Source organism: Aythya ferina, assembly GCF_964211825.1.
Source record: "Aythya ferina genome assembly, chromosome: 5".
Taxonomy (NCBI): Eukaryota; Metazoa; Chordata; class Aves; order Anseriformes; family Anatidae; genus Aythya; species Aythya ferina.
In genome coordinates, this window is record NC_140301.1 from 50,233,017 (window position 1) to 50,248,465 (window position 15,449).

General features: G+C 34.4%; 1 protein-coding gene across 6 annotated transcripts in view; it reads right to left on the reverse strand.

Moving 5' to 3' along the window:
* The window catches only part of DICER1 (dicer 1, ribonuclease III), a 69,596-nt gene that overhangs the window by 12,695 nt on the left and 41,452 nt on the right, over nt 1–15,449 (reverse strand). For all 6 annotated transcript variants that reach the window (XM_084522436.1, XM_084522438.1, XM_084522437.1 and 3 more), the window contains 11 exons: nt 14,122–14,254; nt 13,522–13,597; nt 12,360–12,499; nt 9,820–9,999; nt 7,252–7,465; nt 6,706–6,859; nt 5,143–5,325; nt 4,729–4,834; nt 4,462–4,637; nt 3,408–4,191; nt 1,881–2,036 (listed from right to left, as the gene is read on the reverse strand). In XM_084522436.1, coding sequence (XP_084378562.1) covers nt 1,881–2,036; nt 3,408–4,191; nt 4,462–4,637; nt 4,729–4,834; nt 5,143–5,325; nt 6,706–6,859; nt 7,252–7,465; nt 9,820–9,999; nt 12,360–12,499; nt 13,522–13,597; nt 14,122–14,254 — 2,302 coding nt within the window. The remainder of the gene's footprint in view (nt 1–1,880; nt 2,037–3,407; nt 4,192–4,461; nt 4,638–4,728; nt 4,835–5,142; nt 5,326–6,705; nt 6,860–7,251; nt 7,466–9,819; nt 10,000–12,359; nt 12,500–13,521; nt 13,598–14,121; nt 14,255–15,449) is intronic.

Below are 15,449 nucleotides of genomic sequence, written 5' to 3' on the forward strand. Positions count from 1 at the left end.
AGTAGCAGCAAAACATTCAAGACAAGTTTATTTAACCAGTCCCAACTTGAGCTAGTGCTGAGTTTTTTTCTTTTCTTATTATCCACCACCTGTCCCATCTGTCACTAAAATAAAAATACATTCCCTGAATGAGACGTGCTAATTTGGAAGAATCCACTGACTGTTTTTGCAAAGATTTAAAAATTGATAAATTACTACATTTTCATTCACAAGTTAATTACAATTAATTTTTAAGAAAAGGGACATCTAAGTAACCCACTCTAACATTGTCTGCACATCGTTTCTAGTATTAAAAAGATATGAAAATGAAATGGTGAGAATGCTCAGCAGCTAAACGAGCCTGGAAACAATTCTGAGAGTTGAGTTTTTTCATAATTAAACAGCATTTCAAGTAATAATCCAAAATTAACTCCAGAGGAGATGAGTTTTTCTTAAAGATCATGTTTAATTTTGAAGAAGTTATGTCCACTTGCAAGCTGAAGATAATTACATCATGTGTTTTTTCATGCTTTTTGGAAATGAGGTATTTGATAAAATGAATAGGCCAATCTAGGACAGGGAAGATCTTAATGCTTGATAACACAAAAATACTAACATTTGACTAGGACGTTTTAGTAATAATCTGTTATAATGATAGGATATTTCTAGCTCCAGTCATAGACCACGACTCCATGGATAAAGAATGAAATTTAAATCTGAGGTTGCAAAATATCTAGTTGCCACTTGGCACAGAAAAAAAAAACAACAAGCTATTGCTTAGTTACATCACCAAATTTTGGTCTGAAATTTGCATATTTTATTTACAAATAAACAGTGACTAACTAGCAAAGAGGAAAATGCCACTAAAAGTTACGGAGAAGTGAAAGGTTTTAAAAGTAATGATTAGCGCCTGTCCCACATGTACTATTTTATTTTGAGAAAGGTAGAACAGTAAGTCTCTTTGAAATGAAATCTTGGCACAATACTGAACCACAATAATCAGGTTGTTTTATTCTGCAATAAACATTTATTTGCACAGCACAACTACCTATCAGCCCTCTCATGTGCCCTCTGGTGGTTCTATAATCTGAGCATGGTTTTCGAATGGGAGAAAGGAGCAAATCTCCCCACTTCCCCTAACCTATAAACTATTCTCAAACATTTAAACTTACTCACTGCTGTAATCAGTAATATTTCTTAAACACCCACTTTCAATCTCAGCATACAGAGATTGTAGTAAGAAAATAATTGTCATAGTTCCTGATTAAGATTTGCCATTCCAAAGCTTTTGGTGATGGACAGTAAGGGTGTCTACCTCAGCGTTTTATTTTGGAGAAGTAGCTCTTGATCATCCCTGCTTTGTAGCTAACAGCAACCAATATTTTTTCAAGCCAGCTGCAAACTTTATTCTGCCAAAGCACTACGAAAAATGCCAACTCCTTTCTCCTTTTCATACATTCTGTAAAGGTAAACTCATCATTTATCAAAAAGCAGACAGACATAAAAGGTCTTCTGTATAAATAATACAGCAAAAACAATAATGATAATTCAATTTAAAATTTCCAAGAGAAATTACAGACCTGGCAAACTCATGACAGCATGTTACATGGAAAAAAGTTTGTCTTTCCAGCTTTTCTGTTAATATACACATTCGTTATTGGATGACGTTCAACCAATTTCCTGAATTTGGGTTCTAATTGGGATCAGTCCGTTCCTCATTTTCCTTAAGTTATGAAGTTTTTGACAGAAATGAAACAAAGGTACTGATTTTATTTATTTGAAAATGTAGCAAAATATCTGACGGACTGGAAGATGTAGGAGCGAAAGAATATATACCAGTCATTACATTATTCTGATGCATAAAGATGGTTATTTTTCAACATAGTTAAAGAAAGTCTTACCACATCATCTTTCTCCCATTTATCAGTGTTGCTCTTGTCCTGATTCACTATGTAACCAGGAGGAAGCCAATTGACAGGGGGATCAAATATCGACACCACCATACGACTAGGCAGTCCTTTCTTTTTTCCAAGGCGATACAAGTTACAGTTGCTGACCTTCAGGAAAAATATTCTGATAAATCTCTGGACATGCATTTATAAGAGAAAATGATAAAATATAAAAGAAAAACAATTTTACGTGGTCAAGCCAGATTTTATATCATTAGGCACTTCCTCTAGTTCTCTAAAGGGTGTTCAGCTTTCTTAACCAATTTACAGCACAGCAAATATTATTCATTTAAGGACAAATATATTAGGTGCAACTATTTCAGTTAAAGAAATCTGACAGTTTAAATTCTCTTTACTGCTAGTTTTAAAATAATAGTAAATATGACACAGACAACTATCATTAATTACCAGTATTAAAAATCAGCATTTAACCTAGATTTGGAATGAAAAATGATTACTATTGTGAATAGATTGACTTAAACCTTGGCAATAGAAAGTGTTAACATGGTTCTGTAAAACAAATCTTATTAAGTCATACTCCAGATGTTATTTTTGAAAGATTCAGATTCTTTTAAATAATATAAATAGAAGGGAAAAAGCCCACTCACATACACAAATATCTTTTCCTTTTGAACTACCAACTTCTGGTCTTCATTTCTCATTTTAAACACACTTTCCATATTTCTTTTTAAAGTCTTGAAATTTGAACATGAATATTCAATCACTTTTATTTGAACTGTGCAAATTATTTAGCCTTCTATACTTTCCAAGACTAAACTACATTTAAACATTTAATCCTCTGTGAAGCCTTTTATTAGTAGACAATCAAATACTTAGCATTTAATTCAAATTATCATGTTACGAGGGAAAAAAAGCATTTTTACAATCTATTATTCCAAAATTCTAAAACAGCAATAGTAGAAGTGAAGACTGCTCACTACTGTTTACATTTACATCAGAATACTGCTATAAGTTTTGATTTAACAGTTCTGTAAGATTTGTTTTTGTTTAATTTTACGTATTCTTGTAAGATTATACAGAAAGCTTTCTTGGAAAGTAACTTAATGAAGAAACAAAGAGAAAAAGGTCAATAAAGCTACAACCAGATGCTCTGTGCTCTTGATCCTTCTTAATTCAAGTACTCCCATTAAGAGTTTCTACTCAAAGCAACTCTAATGTTTGGTCCACCAAATGTGTTCTAACTAACCCAGAACTTTTGGTTTGATTCAGTCCTTTCTTAGGCTGGTAACCAGCTGGTTTAGATTTAGAAATGAACCATAAAAAACAGTTTCAATCAATTACAGCTATGGTAACATTAATTCCTTCATCCTGCATTCATACACACAAATATAGATACACACGCACAGAAACACACACACATATACTTTATATATATATATAAATTTAATATTATATATACTATATATAATATAAATATACATGCCTTCTATGTAGTATCATTGGATTGTTACTACTTACTTTTTTGCTTCTCATGTATGACAGCCGTCCCTCATGTGCATCAGGATAAGTGCAAAACAAGTATGTAGTGATGGCATGCTTTAAAAATGAATCACCAAGCATTTCTAGCCGCTCCAGATTAAATCCATCACTAGCATTTGAAAGAGTCAAAGCTTGAAGAATGAGACCAGGATTAGGACCAAGGGTTTTTGAGGAGTACCCACTAGAAGGGTTCTTTTCAGAATCCACTCTGTCTTTTGAAAGATGAAGAGCTGTTGAAGTACTGGTGGTCACTGCCATTTTGGGGCATCCATCTGAGGTAGATCTGTTAGCATTTCCATCAAGGTATTTATTACTCAGTAGAGTACATTCATTGCTGGGCTTGGGCTGGTTCTCACTGCTGTATAAATTCTGAATGGGATATGAGGTAGTTGGTTGTACAGGAATTGCCTGCCTGCAGTAATTCAGCTGATTTCCTTGGCAAAAGTCTCTGTTAACTAAATCACAATTGCCATTGGCAAGGTTTTTATTATAAGAAACACCATTAATTGCTGCAAGTTCTGCCGAGACATCAATTTGGAGTTTACTGGGTGACTCATCGAGCAGTGTTCTGTAATTCACAGACATTTGGTCATGTTTTTCTGCAGAAGAGGTTCTATTAGCACCTTGATGTGCAGCATTTTCAGGGACTACAATTGTGCTGTGCTTACAGTAATTTTCATTCTCTACCAAAGAGGAGCTAGGTATAGAGATGAAGGATTTGCTGTCAATAGACTTTTTCCATCCGAAGTCCAAGTTAGGGTATCTGTAAAAATAACATGCTAGCTTTATTAAGAAAAAAATATTATGACAAGATGACTCTATGCACATTTTTAAGAAAGCAATGTTTTTCTGCAAAAAAGTGCCTGCAGCATTTAACTTCACCATTTGCAACCAAGTCGTTTTTTAACTATCATTTTGACTGAAAAGTGACATGAATAAAACAAAGGGTATCAGTTCTAAATTCTCATAATAACCAAGTTTTCACCTTGTTTTCTGTGAGGTCAAATATTAAACGTATTGAAAAAATACATACCTGAAATCTGCAGGAAGTGATTTAACCCCTACACCAGCATCAGTGGCTGTTTGAGCTCTTAGTTCCTCTGCTGTCAAAAGGCAGTGCAGGCGATAAAGTATGCTGGGGAGGCAAACTGCTTTTCTCCACAGTGATGCTGGAATAGGATGTATAGCACAGAGCTCTGGAACCAGTATCTGGGGAAGCAAGAAGAAAATAATTTTACTTGTAAAATTAGGTATCAAACTACTGTTGAGAGGCAACTTTAATTAAATATTTGTATTTTACCTGCTTATTCTGCAGACTTTCCCATTTTGCTTTCCTCTTCTCAGCACTGCTCAGTGGAAGTGCTTTTCCCTTCTGATTCAAATGGCGAGGAGTCAAAAGATTAAGTCTAAAATACATGTGAAAACAGTTTAATACAAGCATATAATTAATGAATAGAACTTACTAGCCTAAACTTTCCAAAGTGATAACTTATTCAGTATGCACCATTATTGCACTGTGAAGTGACAGCACAGCCACTTCTGGAAAAAAGAGATGGATTCAAGTTACAGTTGGTATAACATAAGCTAGGTACCCCTCAGGAAAAAAAAAATACTTTGGAAAACACAAGCCCTTAGCAATATCACATGGAGAGGAAAAAAAACGGTACTTTGTTCTCAAACTACAAACATCAAACAGAAATATGGCTGTTGTTACCTTGAAGATGTGTGGTCCACATCCAGCAGCGGCTGGTTGAGATTGGTCAGGTCAAGATTATATTTTGTTTTATAATATTCAGCAAAAGTTTCATATTCAGGGGAAGGGAATTTACTGAGTGGAGTAAGATCAGTGTATACATCAGCTACATAGAATCGATGAGGCTGATCAAAATTTCGATACCTGAAAGAAAAATTCAATACATATTATAGATAAACTATTAAATAACTTACTTGAAAGCCTCCCCACCCCTAAAAAAAAAAAACACCACCACCACTAGTTTAGCTCAATCGAATATTAAATAAGAAGAATAAATAAAGATATTATAGATTTGCTTTATTCTTAATTTCCTCTGCATAAATGTTTAAATTAAATGAGGGATTTACATCTTCAAAACCCAATATATAGATAACAATCTCAAAAGTAATACTACAAATTGTAATTTCTTAATTCCAAATACCTACTAATTGAACTTGATAATTTGGCTTTTTAAATCTGATCTCCCGTTTGTGCTAAATCAGTAGAAATGGATTTCTACCTCATACAAATATTGTACTACCTCACACCTATACCGGTATTTTAACTAAGTCATCCTCCAACTAAAATTAAAATGCAAAAATTCAAATACTTAATATGGTAAATTCACAAGCCTTCCAAGTACAGTGTGGCTCTTTTAACAGAAGTAAGATATTAGAAAACTAAAGCCAGAATTCTGCAACACATTTGTTAGATTTAGTGATGCTATGGATACTATGTGATAAACACATACAAGAAAATAGTAATTAAAGGTTTAAAAAACAGCAAATCTAATTAAATCCTGACATCAGAAATTCAGAGTTTTTAAAGGAGCCTTTACATATCGGGTTTCCTAGGTATCCTCAGAAGGACCTGACTGCAGTTTACTTACTATGCTTACCTACAAATCTATACTGCCTTAAGTCTATGGATAAAGGCTTCTCTTAACCCTGAGGCTCTGAAGAAATATCACTTTTCTATCCTTTTAAACATGGCTGGGTCAGTTTAAGCTGTTGCTTAAACTAGTAACCCATAACTGTTCTTTTAAAGTACTGGAACAGTCCTAAGTAGAGACTATACAGGGCAGTGCCTAGTTAGTATGTGTAATGATAACAAAATGTCTCTTTAACTTTGTAATTTGTCGACTGGTATAGCACTTGATCTGTGTTCAAGAAGAAATTTTCTCCAAATGAAAATCAGGAAGGGACCAAATAACATAGAACACTTTGAAATAACCGTACAAGATACATTGGATGTTTAGGTTTGCTTATTAGCTTTTTTTGTGCTTTGATGTACTTCATCTATCACTAAGCTTCTATTCATATACATAGATTGTCATCTCTAATTAAAATTAATATACTGTCAATGAGTCTTTTTTAGCTTTCTTCCAAACAGAAATTCAATAAAACCTTATCCCCAGGCTTTCCGAAATTCTTCAGTGAAGAAAATGCCGGTTAAGGAAGCCTTTAGGAAATCTTTTTTCCTTATCCTATTTACAATCATGCCTATTTTAAGAATGTCCAAATAAGAGAAATACTTAATACTCACCGTGGAATGATAACTGCATCCTGGTAATCTTCTAACTTGAAAATGAAAGGCATTTCTTTTGTATATTGTGTACTGGGAATGCCTGTACGCGCTTCAGACTTTTCAATGTCTTCCATAAACTTAAAGTCAATGTCCAAAGTGCTGGAGTCATCAACTTCAAAAAGGAAAATGCATAATTCAGTTATTCAGGGGAGAGTTTTCCAGGAGGAATTTGTCTGGCAAGTTGTGAATTACACCTTTTTTTCTTACTCTGTACACATATTTGATTATTTTTCATTTTATTTATCTATCCCCAAGAGATTTCAAAGGAGACATATATATGATTTTAGACCCTTACAGAGTCAGCTGAAATCTTCTATAAATTAAGTCACATCATTAAGTTAAAACTAATTTGAATTGTGAAATAATAAAAATTATAACTTAATAAAATTCCATACTACCACGTGTGGTATTATTTCTACAGCTAACCCCTGAAATTTAACAAACATTAACAAGTGTGTTAAAGAATTAAAAGTGAATATTAAAAAACACCCACTCAATTCTTACCAACATTAAGAGGTAGAACACAATAGGCTGAATCAGCTTCTGTGGGTTTGAACTCTAGTGCAGGTTTCTCAAGACGAAGAATATGTGAAAAAATGTACTGGTGGAGTCGTGTTATCAGCTCAAGCATTTGCAGAGACAGAGTAAAACCAGATTTCTTAAGCTCAATAGATATTGTAACCTCTCCAGAGCGAGTATACACAGGAAAGTGAGGAATCTAAATATGAAACAAGAAAAAAAACAAAAGACAGAAAAATTCAGAATAGGATTCCTCTACAAAGTACCAGTTCTTTAGTTTAGATAATGGTAATTATGCAAAGAATGGTACTAACATCTTGCTAATAAAAATAATACTGAAATCCATTTAAGTGTTTAAAAAAATAAAGCCTCTCAGCTGTTTGAAACAAGTCATATTTCAAACACTTGTGCTAACTCATGCCCCTTTCAAGGCTGGGGGCAGACTACACACTAAATCAGCTAATGTCCTAGGCTTCTCAAAGAGTAGGAATTTACTCCAGAGGTTCTCTATAAGCTGGCATTCTCCTGCCAGTTTCCTACCTTAACATTTGTGTAAGAAGTAGTACTTGCAACAAACTCACCCTGCTGTAGGAAAAGAAAACACAGAAACCACCAATCAGCAGATTCTACAATGAACCACGCTTCTTTCATAGCTGAAACTGATCGCCATTCTCCATATCTGACAAAAACCATGCAGGATCGCTGTATTAGGTAATTTAGACTTGGATGTTGACTAGCCAAGGAAGCCCTCACAGATCTGCTAATCCAGCAGAACTGTGCAAGACTGGGAGAGTGAAACAAAGTACTTCAGCTATCACATGAACCACCCTGACAGTCTAAATACTTTAAAATACCTCGCAGTTTGGAACCACGTATAACATTATTCTTCAGTCACAACTCAACTGCCAAACAGAAGCAGCAGGGCAAACCTTCAAAGGAACACCATTGCTGAATCTTATTATGAAGTAGCTAGTATAGATCAAACAGCAGGACATCTGACATGACTACATTCCATGACTACTACATGTTTCTGAGGACTGTATGTTTTTCTTTAACATATGCCTCAAAGCAGTTGAAGTAAAGTGAAAGTAGGTGTAAAAGGAAATACTGGAAATCTGTGGTATTTCAAAATAAGCACCCAATGTGAAAAACAATTCTTTTGATATGCTGTTGTTTGTTTGTTTGTTTTAATTTATTTTGTATATGATATCCAGGCAAATGTGCAAAAATCACCTAATTATACACTGAAGTATGTTGTTTTCATCTCCTTAGGAAGTTTCACACAATGATATCACAGGTCTGTATGAGTCTTTAAGTGAATACTACTTATTTTTGATCAACAGATTAATGATTCTCTGGCTTAAAAAAAAAAAAAAAACACGCACTTTTTACTTCCAAAAAGCCAATTGATATAAAATGTTTTCATTATCTGCCAGAATATGAAAGCTACCGATTCCTTCATCTCAATTTTGATTAAAATATAAATTACAAAGTTACTGTGTGTGTGTGTTAAGTATTATCATATTTCTTAGAATTCAGGTGAAGATGTGATCAGAAGGCACTTTTGATGTGGATTTGTATGATCATGTAGTCCCTCCATGCTGAACATTTTTAGAACTACACTCTTTTTAGGCCTCTTTTCAAAACTTTGCTCCTAGGCTTTCCAATCCATAAGACCAATAGTACTTTTCCTGCAGAACTTTGATGGTAGGAACGGCTAATGGAGCATGCTGGTTTTAGCAGTGATAGTTAAGTAAACTTCAGTACTCACTTCTATTATGTTTCCTTTAAAAGATTCTCGTATTTAATCACAGGAATACCATTCACATGCTTGGATTAAAACCTCTGTAGAAAGGTCTACAACATGGTTTTCCTGTGACTAATCCGCTAGGAGTTTGTTACCCTTGTCACAAAAGATATTTTTAAGCTAAGATGGAAAGTGAGAGTATTCATTTTAGGCAAGGGCACAGTCACTGAATTATTTCATTTGCATTTTCACCACACAATTCCTCCCAGATGTAACTATCATTTAGGGCTTTGTGCCAATTTCTATTAACACAGCCTACTTTTTCTGCTGTAGCAGACTGTGAATGCTGAAAGGACTTGTTATCATAGCTTTCCTCTAGGTAAGTTAGTGCTGCAGGCCATCTCTCTAGCTGAAACTCCATTCCTATCATACTTCATACAAAAAAGGAGGAACATTTTGAATTTGCTACTGGAAAATAATAAAAAATAAAATTGTAAAATGAAAGTGGCTGCAATAGAACAGCTTGTTCTATTAATAAAGTGGTGACTGGAGTAGATATATTACTGCTTATTTTCCAGAGGTTGCTTGATACAAGCAGCAGTTATAAAACAGAACAGTTGGAAGGGACCCACACAGATCATCAAGTCTGAGTGCCTAACCACTTTAGGGCTAACCAAAAGTTAAAGCATATTATTAATGGCATTATCCAGATGCCTCTTGCCTCTCATGGTCATTTCCAACTCTTCAGTCTGGAAAATTAGGGGTTGTGAAGCATGTAGTTGAAGGAAAGGAGCTAGATTCATTACCTGAGGTATAGGTTTGGCTGTCAATATGCCAAAACATCTTGTCGTATCCTCAGGAGGATATAGCTTTCGTCTCCTGAAGTTGAGCTCATCAGGCAATGGAGTAGTTAACACCATTCCTATCACATAAAGGTAACAGGGCTGATCGGGTTTGGGATAACTATCTCTCAAACATTCTGGAATCTAAAAATCAAAAAAGAAAACAATATTAACATGATTAAGTTAGGAAAATTCACCTAAACATTACTCTTTGAACAACCTTTGCACACGTAATTGGAAAAAGTATTGCTAAAAACGAGTAATAAGAAAATTAATTAAGACTTTTGCTTTGTTAAGCAATGACATTTGGTCACCAGATTGACCTGGGAGTCACGAACTCCTGCAGTGTTCCACCAGTTCTTCCTGTTTGGTAAGGCAAATTCTATTACATACCTAACTTTTCACCGTAACCACCCTGTGTTAGAAACACAAGTCTAATTTTAGAACACAGTCTTAACTTCACTATTAATAAAATTGATGTTTTGATGCCAATTACCATGTTTAGACAGTATCTCCTTATGTTTAGGACACCCTTTATGTCCTAGATCTTTGGACAAATAAAACAAATGAAAAACCCTACACTCCAGTACTTCAGTTTTTATACAAGCTTGGCTGACTTTACAGTTTTATAACACAGATTATTTTCCCCAGAAAAACAGTTTCAAAATGTCATTTTTCCCCCACTAGGGATAAACACAAACAAAATTATATACATTGCCCCTGTTGCCCAGGCAGGCATTACATTATAAAAGTTTTCCAGTACCAATTCTAGCTTGTAGATTTGAATACTTTCTACAGCCAGAAGCATTTTTAACTCTGCTGTTCATATTTCTCATAGACCCTAAGAAACCATGCTTTATGTTTGGTAGGAGTTCACTACTTTATAGGTCTTAGAAAATGATCCTTCTGTTTATCTAAAAATAAACTGCAATACATGTAGTCGTGAATTTTAAAGTTATACTGCAGCAAAACTACAGCTTTGGCTTAATGGAAAATTACTCATAAGTTTAATAACTATATTAAGCCCAAGAGGACCTTGTAGACCTTAAACATTTGCCAAAGCTTCTTTTCCAGATGTGAAAAGCTGGGACAAAAGCAAGGGAAAATATTCTTGGATTTTGTATTAAAAAATAACCGAGAAAGAATGATGCATCACTTGACAAATCAGCTCCTCCAAACGAATGACAGTATCATGCATTTTACAAGTAGCTCCAATTCAAAAAATGAAGGTAAGAGGACTTGAAAGTGGCACAAGAAGCACCACAAAACACACCACAAAGATCCAAGCTGGTAAGTTTGACGAGTCTTACAAGAAAAAGTTTTTCTCATCTGACTTTCCCTCCATGATACTCTTTATGATGCTGCAGTATCCTTTCCTTGGCCTTCCTAATAACTAATTATTTAAGCTACTAATAAAATTGGAGCATGTGGAGGATGCCAAGAATGGAATTCCTTAAGGGGTATCACCGTAACTGAGGCTGTACATGAACACAGCACTGTACCCTACCACTCTGAGTATACATACAGATATCCCCAGATGTGACCAAAAGCTACAGGCTTCTTCATGAAATGCAAAGATTATCAACAATCTATTCTCAATGTTTTTTTCTGAACAAGTTACAAGTTAATTCAAAGGACCTTAGAAAGAACTCATAACAACTGCAGGGGAAGAAGGAAAGTTCCTGAGCAGTCACAAAACTTCTTTCTTATATTTCCTTATTATTACAAAAATAAATAAATAAACCTCCACAAATAACATCTAATAAGTCCAATTTTACAACCTTATATGGCTGAAACTTGTTGTAAAAGATCTAAGGATAAACTACTTAATGAAACAATTTTCAGTTATCTTAGGTAACCCTTTCATTATAATAAGTTTAATATGTAAAGCTTCTGTTTTTTAAATTAAAATATTAGAAGTATATTATTTGACACTCTAAGTTAAACAAAAAATTATCGAATTTCTTGCTCAACCACAAAAGTCACCAAACCAAGCATCTAAAAAAAACACAGTGTGTAAAGGAGCAATTTCTGCATTTAATTAGTGCCTTGCAGATAACTTCGAATGCCTAGCAAATATATTTTGGCCTCCTGGACAACTCCATCCATCTTAAATTATCTTTTCCAGAAAGGCAATAATTATTCCATTGCTCTAACACAGTTACCAAAGAATTTAAATTTTTACAATTTATCAATGCAAGGTAATTCTATAATTTTATCTCCCGGTTATCACTATGCTAGGAAAATACAGTCAACTAACTTTACAGAAAATGTACATTCTTTCAGTTACAGGCATGCTTCCATAGCATACTCTCCCATAAGTTCTTTTGTAATAATAAGGTATTAGTGCAAGTTTCCATACAGTTAAAGCTCCAAAATGTTTCAAGATTAAATTGAATTGTAAAAGATTCCTATCAGGTAAGCATTGTGAGTTAGCAATTTTGTCTTCTTATCAGTACATAACATATTAGATTGGAGATGTGGACAGCACTGAGCGTACTAACAGCTTTAGGGTAGCACTGTCTTCTTTTTGTAGAGCCTGGCCTTCCTGGAACACTGGTTTCTTCTTCATCATGTAAATCAAGCTCTTCCTCATATTTAACCGTTTCTTTCCCAACTGGCATCAAATGATCATCCAGTTCACCTAAGTATTGTGAAAGATTACAAAGAAATAGCATTAAGAACAATCAAGCCTTGGTCTCTTCAAGTACTATGCAAATGTGGTTGCTCAGGAAAACACCTCAACTAAATTTTTTAAATACACTAATGCAAGGCTCCAAAAGTCTATCTCTGGGGAAGGAGTGAAAAATGTTAAATTATTAAGTACTTATTTATAGTAACATTTTATGAATTTAAAATACTTACAGTTATCAGAAATTTTAATTCACATGGAGTTATGCTAAGAAAGAGAGAACATTTATGTTCCTGTATCATTCTAAAAAGGGAAATACTACTGTTGACGGCATGCCCTCAATACTGAGTTTAGCCATCAAAATGTCATTCTTGGACAAATTTATTGCTTTGAATTCAGTGATCAAAAGGTGTAACTCATCAGATGGACAACATCCAAAAGCCAAACTTGTTTAAATGAAATATAAATATTTCTGTATTGCTTTCAAAGCACTAATAACATGGAATTCTCTTTGAAACATTCTGTAAGAATATGCTTCATTGCCAGAGACAAGACAACTAAAATAATCCTGCAATGTCTTATTTCTGGACAATGACTTACAATGCAGTAAATACAATAAATTTTGGGCTCTGTATTTTAAATATTTCTTTGTTAAGATTCACTTTAAAAAACATGAAATTATTTTTTGGCCATGGTATGTAGTTCCTGATCTATAACCAACACCTTCTAGGGAATAAGATTATTTTCCCCTTTACGTTAAGTATATTCAATGTAAAAATTTGTTTGTCTCTTATTAATATTGCATTTGCAATAGAATATGTTAAATAAGAAAATTTCCCTGGAAAATGACTTAGGCTTAAACGGTGTATGCTAAATTATTAACTACATGATGACATCACAAAGCAAGGCAAGAGAAAGGAAGTTACAGTAGATGTATACATCAGAAATCCATATTATGCATAAGTCACACCTTCTTCAATCTTTAATTATGAAAAAACTCTTTACCAATGAGACATTGCTTTTCAAATTCTTACCAATTTTGTGCAGTTTTTCACAGCAAATAAGAGCTACAACTCTCTCAGCCAATCTTGCACAACTCATTGGAGGACCCTAGTAACATATAAATATTTCTTAAATACTTCAGTTGATTAGCATGTTATTTATTATATGTTATTTATTATATGTTAGAAACAATTAGTTTAATTTAACATAAAAATATTAGGCAAGCAATACTTAATAAAATATTGCAGCAATGAAAGTTTCATGAAGATACTTACACTCATTTTCCATGGAAACCAAAATTACAAGCTTTCAAACTGAAAACTATTATTGATCAAAAACAATAAAGCACATGTTCCTTTAACCAATATCTAAACATGAAAAAAAAAAAAAAAGAAAAAAAACACAACATTGGGAAGGATATCTAAGTATTTTTGCCCATGGAAAAAACAGCAACTGCTCGAAAACAGGTAACAGAAATAGACACATTTAAATGCAGTTACAGAGCACAATACAGGAAGAGGGAAATCATGTGATTTTCATTTACAACATTGAATATAATCTCAAAGCGGTGCGCACACACCTACACCAACATATTCGTTTATTTCCATGCTTTTCCTTCCCCAGATACCTACAACAATTGAAGCTCGAAGAGGTGAGTTGATTGGCAGGTAGAGAGTAGAGTAAAATGTATGATCAGGTAGTTCTCGGGTTTTACACTTGGGAGCTAGGTGTGTAAATGGATCGCTTGGTAATCTAGCGCAGTACCTAAATTGACAAGAGATTTTTCAAATAATCAGAACTTGCAAATTAAAACCTAAAGACATTTCAATGGACTCTTGCCTTACTGGCGTAAACACTACATAAGATCATTTCATGATATACTGAGCACTGCAAGGGGACATGCACAATTAATGTTCAACTAACTGCCAAATAGGAGACCACCTAGGGTTGGTCTCTAGGGTTTACTGGCGTCCTATTTCTCCAATTTGTCAAGTTTCCCCTCCAAATGGTAGCCCTTCCTCTACAGGTGTCGAAGGCAAACGTGTTGAGGACACACTCTATACTACTAGGTCAATGAATTAAACTGCATCGGATCTGCTAATGGCCCATGAATAATGACACACACAACCAGACACAAGCTAGCCTTTGAGTCATCTACCACTAACTACACTCTGTGAACCTGACTGCTTTGGCACATTTTATTTGCCAGGCCGTCCCACCCAAATGGTCTACATTTCACAAATATAGCTACTGGTGTGCTACGGCAATTGCACCAAAAGCTTTACTTAAGTGAAGTAAATTACATGTGCTGCTTTTCCCTTGTTCACAGAGTGAAACATTTCAACACACAGAAGACAACAGGGTCAGTTCAAGGGCAAAAACTGCCCTTGATGCCACTGTGGGCCAACCACAAAGGCAAACCACCTTTTCTTTACACATCTAGGAATACATTCTATAAGGACTTGATCCATATGACTATGGGAAAGTTGAGCAGTCTGTACCTCTCTGGCTCGTCGTCTTTGCCTTTTTGGAAGAGGGTCACAACATTCACCTTTTCCTGTCTCTGAGGACCTTCTCTAACTGCCATGACTTTACAAAGATGGAATCAGCTCGTTCCCTTGGAAGCATATTATCCTGTCTTGTGGAATGGTATTATGTTCAGCTTACTATGTTTTTGTTTTTGAATACAACAACAAAAACAACAGCAACACATTGATCTGGCAAATGTGAATATCAGAACTGGAAGATTTTACTACAGTTTTAATGTGCTACTTACCTATTTTTAAATCTAGCTTGGTAAGAGGGGGGAAAAAAGGACCTTACTATCTAGTTTGAAATTAAGTTTTCAGGACAGCCTTAAATTACAGAATGGTTTTAATTACAAAGGAATCTATTATTACATTTATTATATCAGAGCTAGAACCTCTGTATGATAAAGAGACAGAAAGCGAACTATACC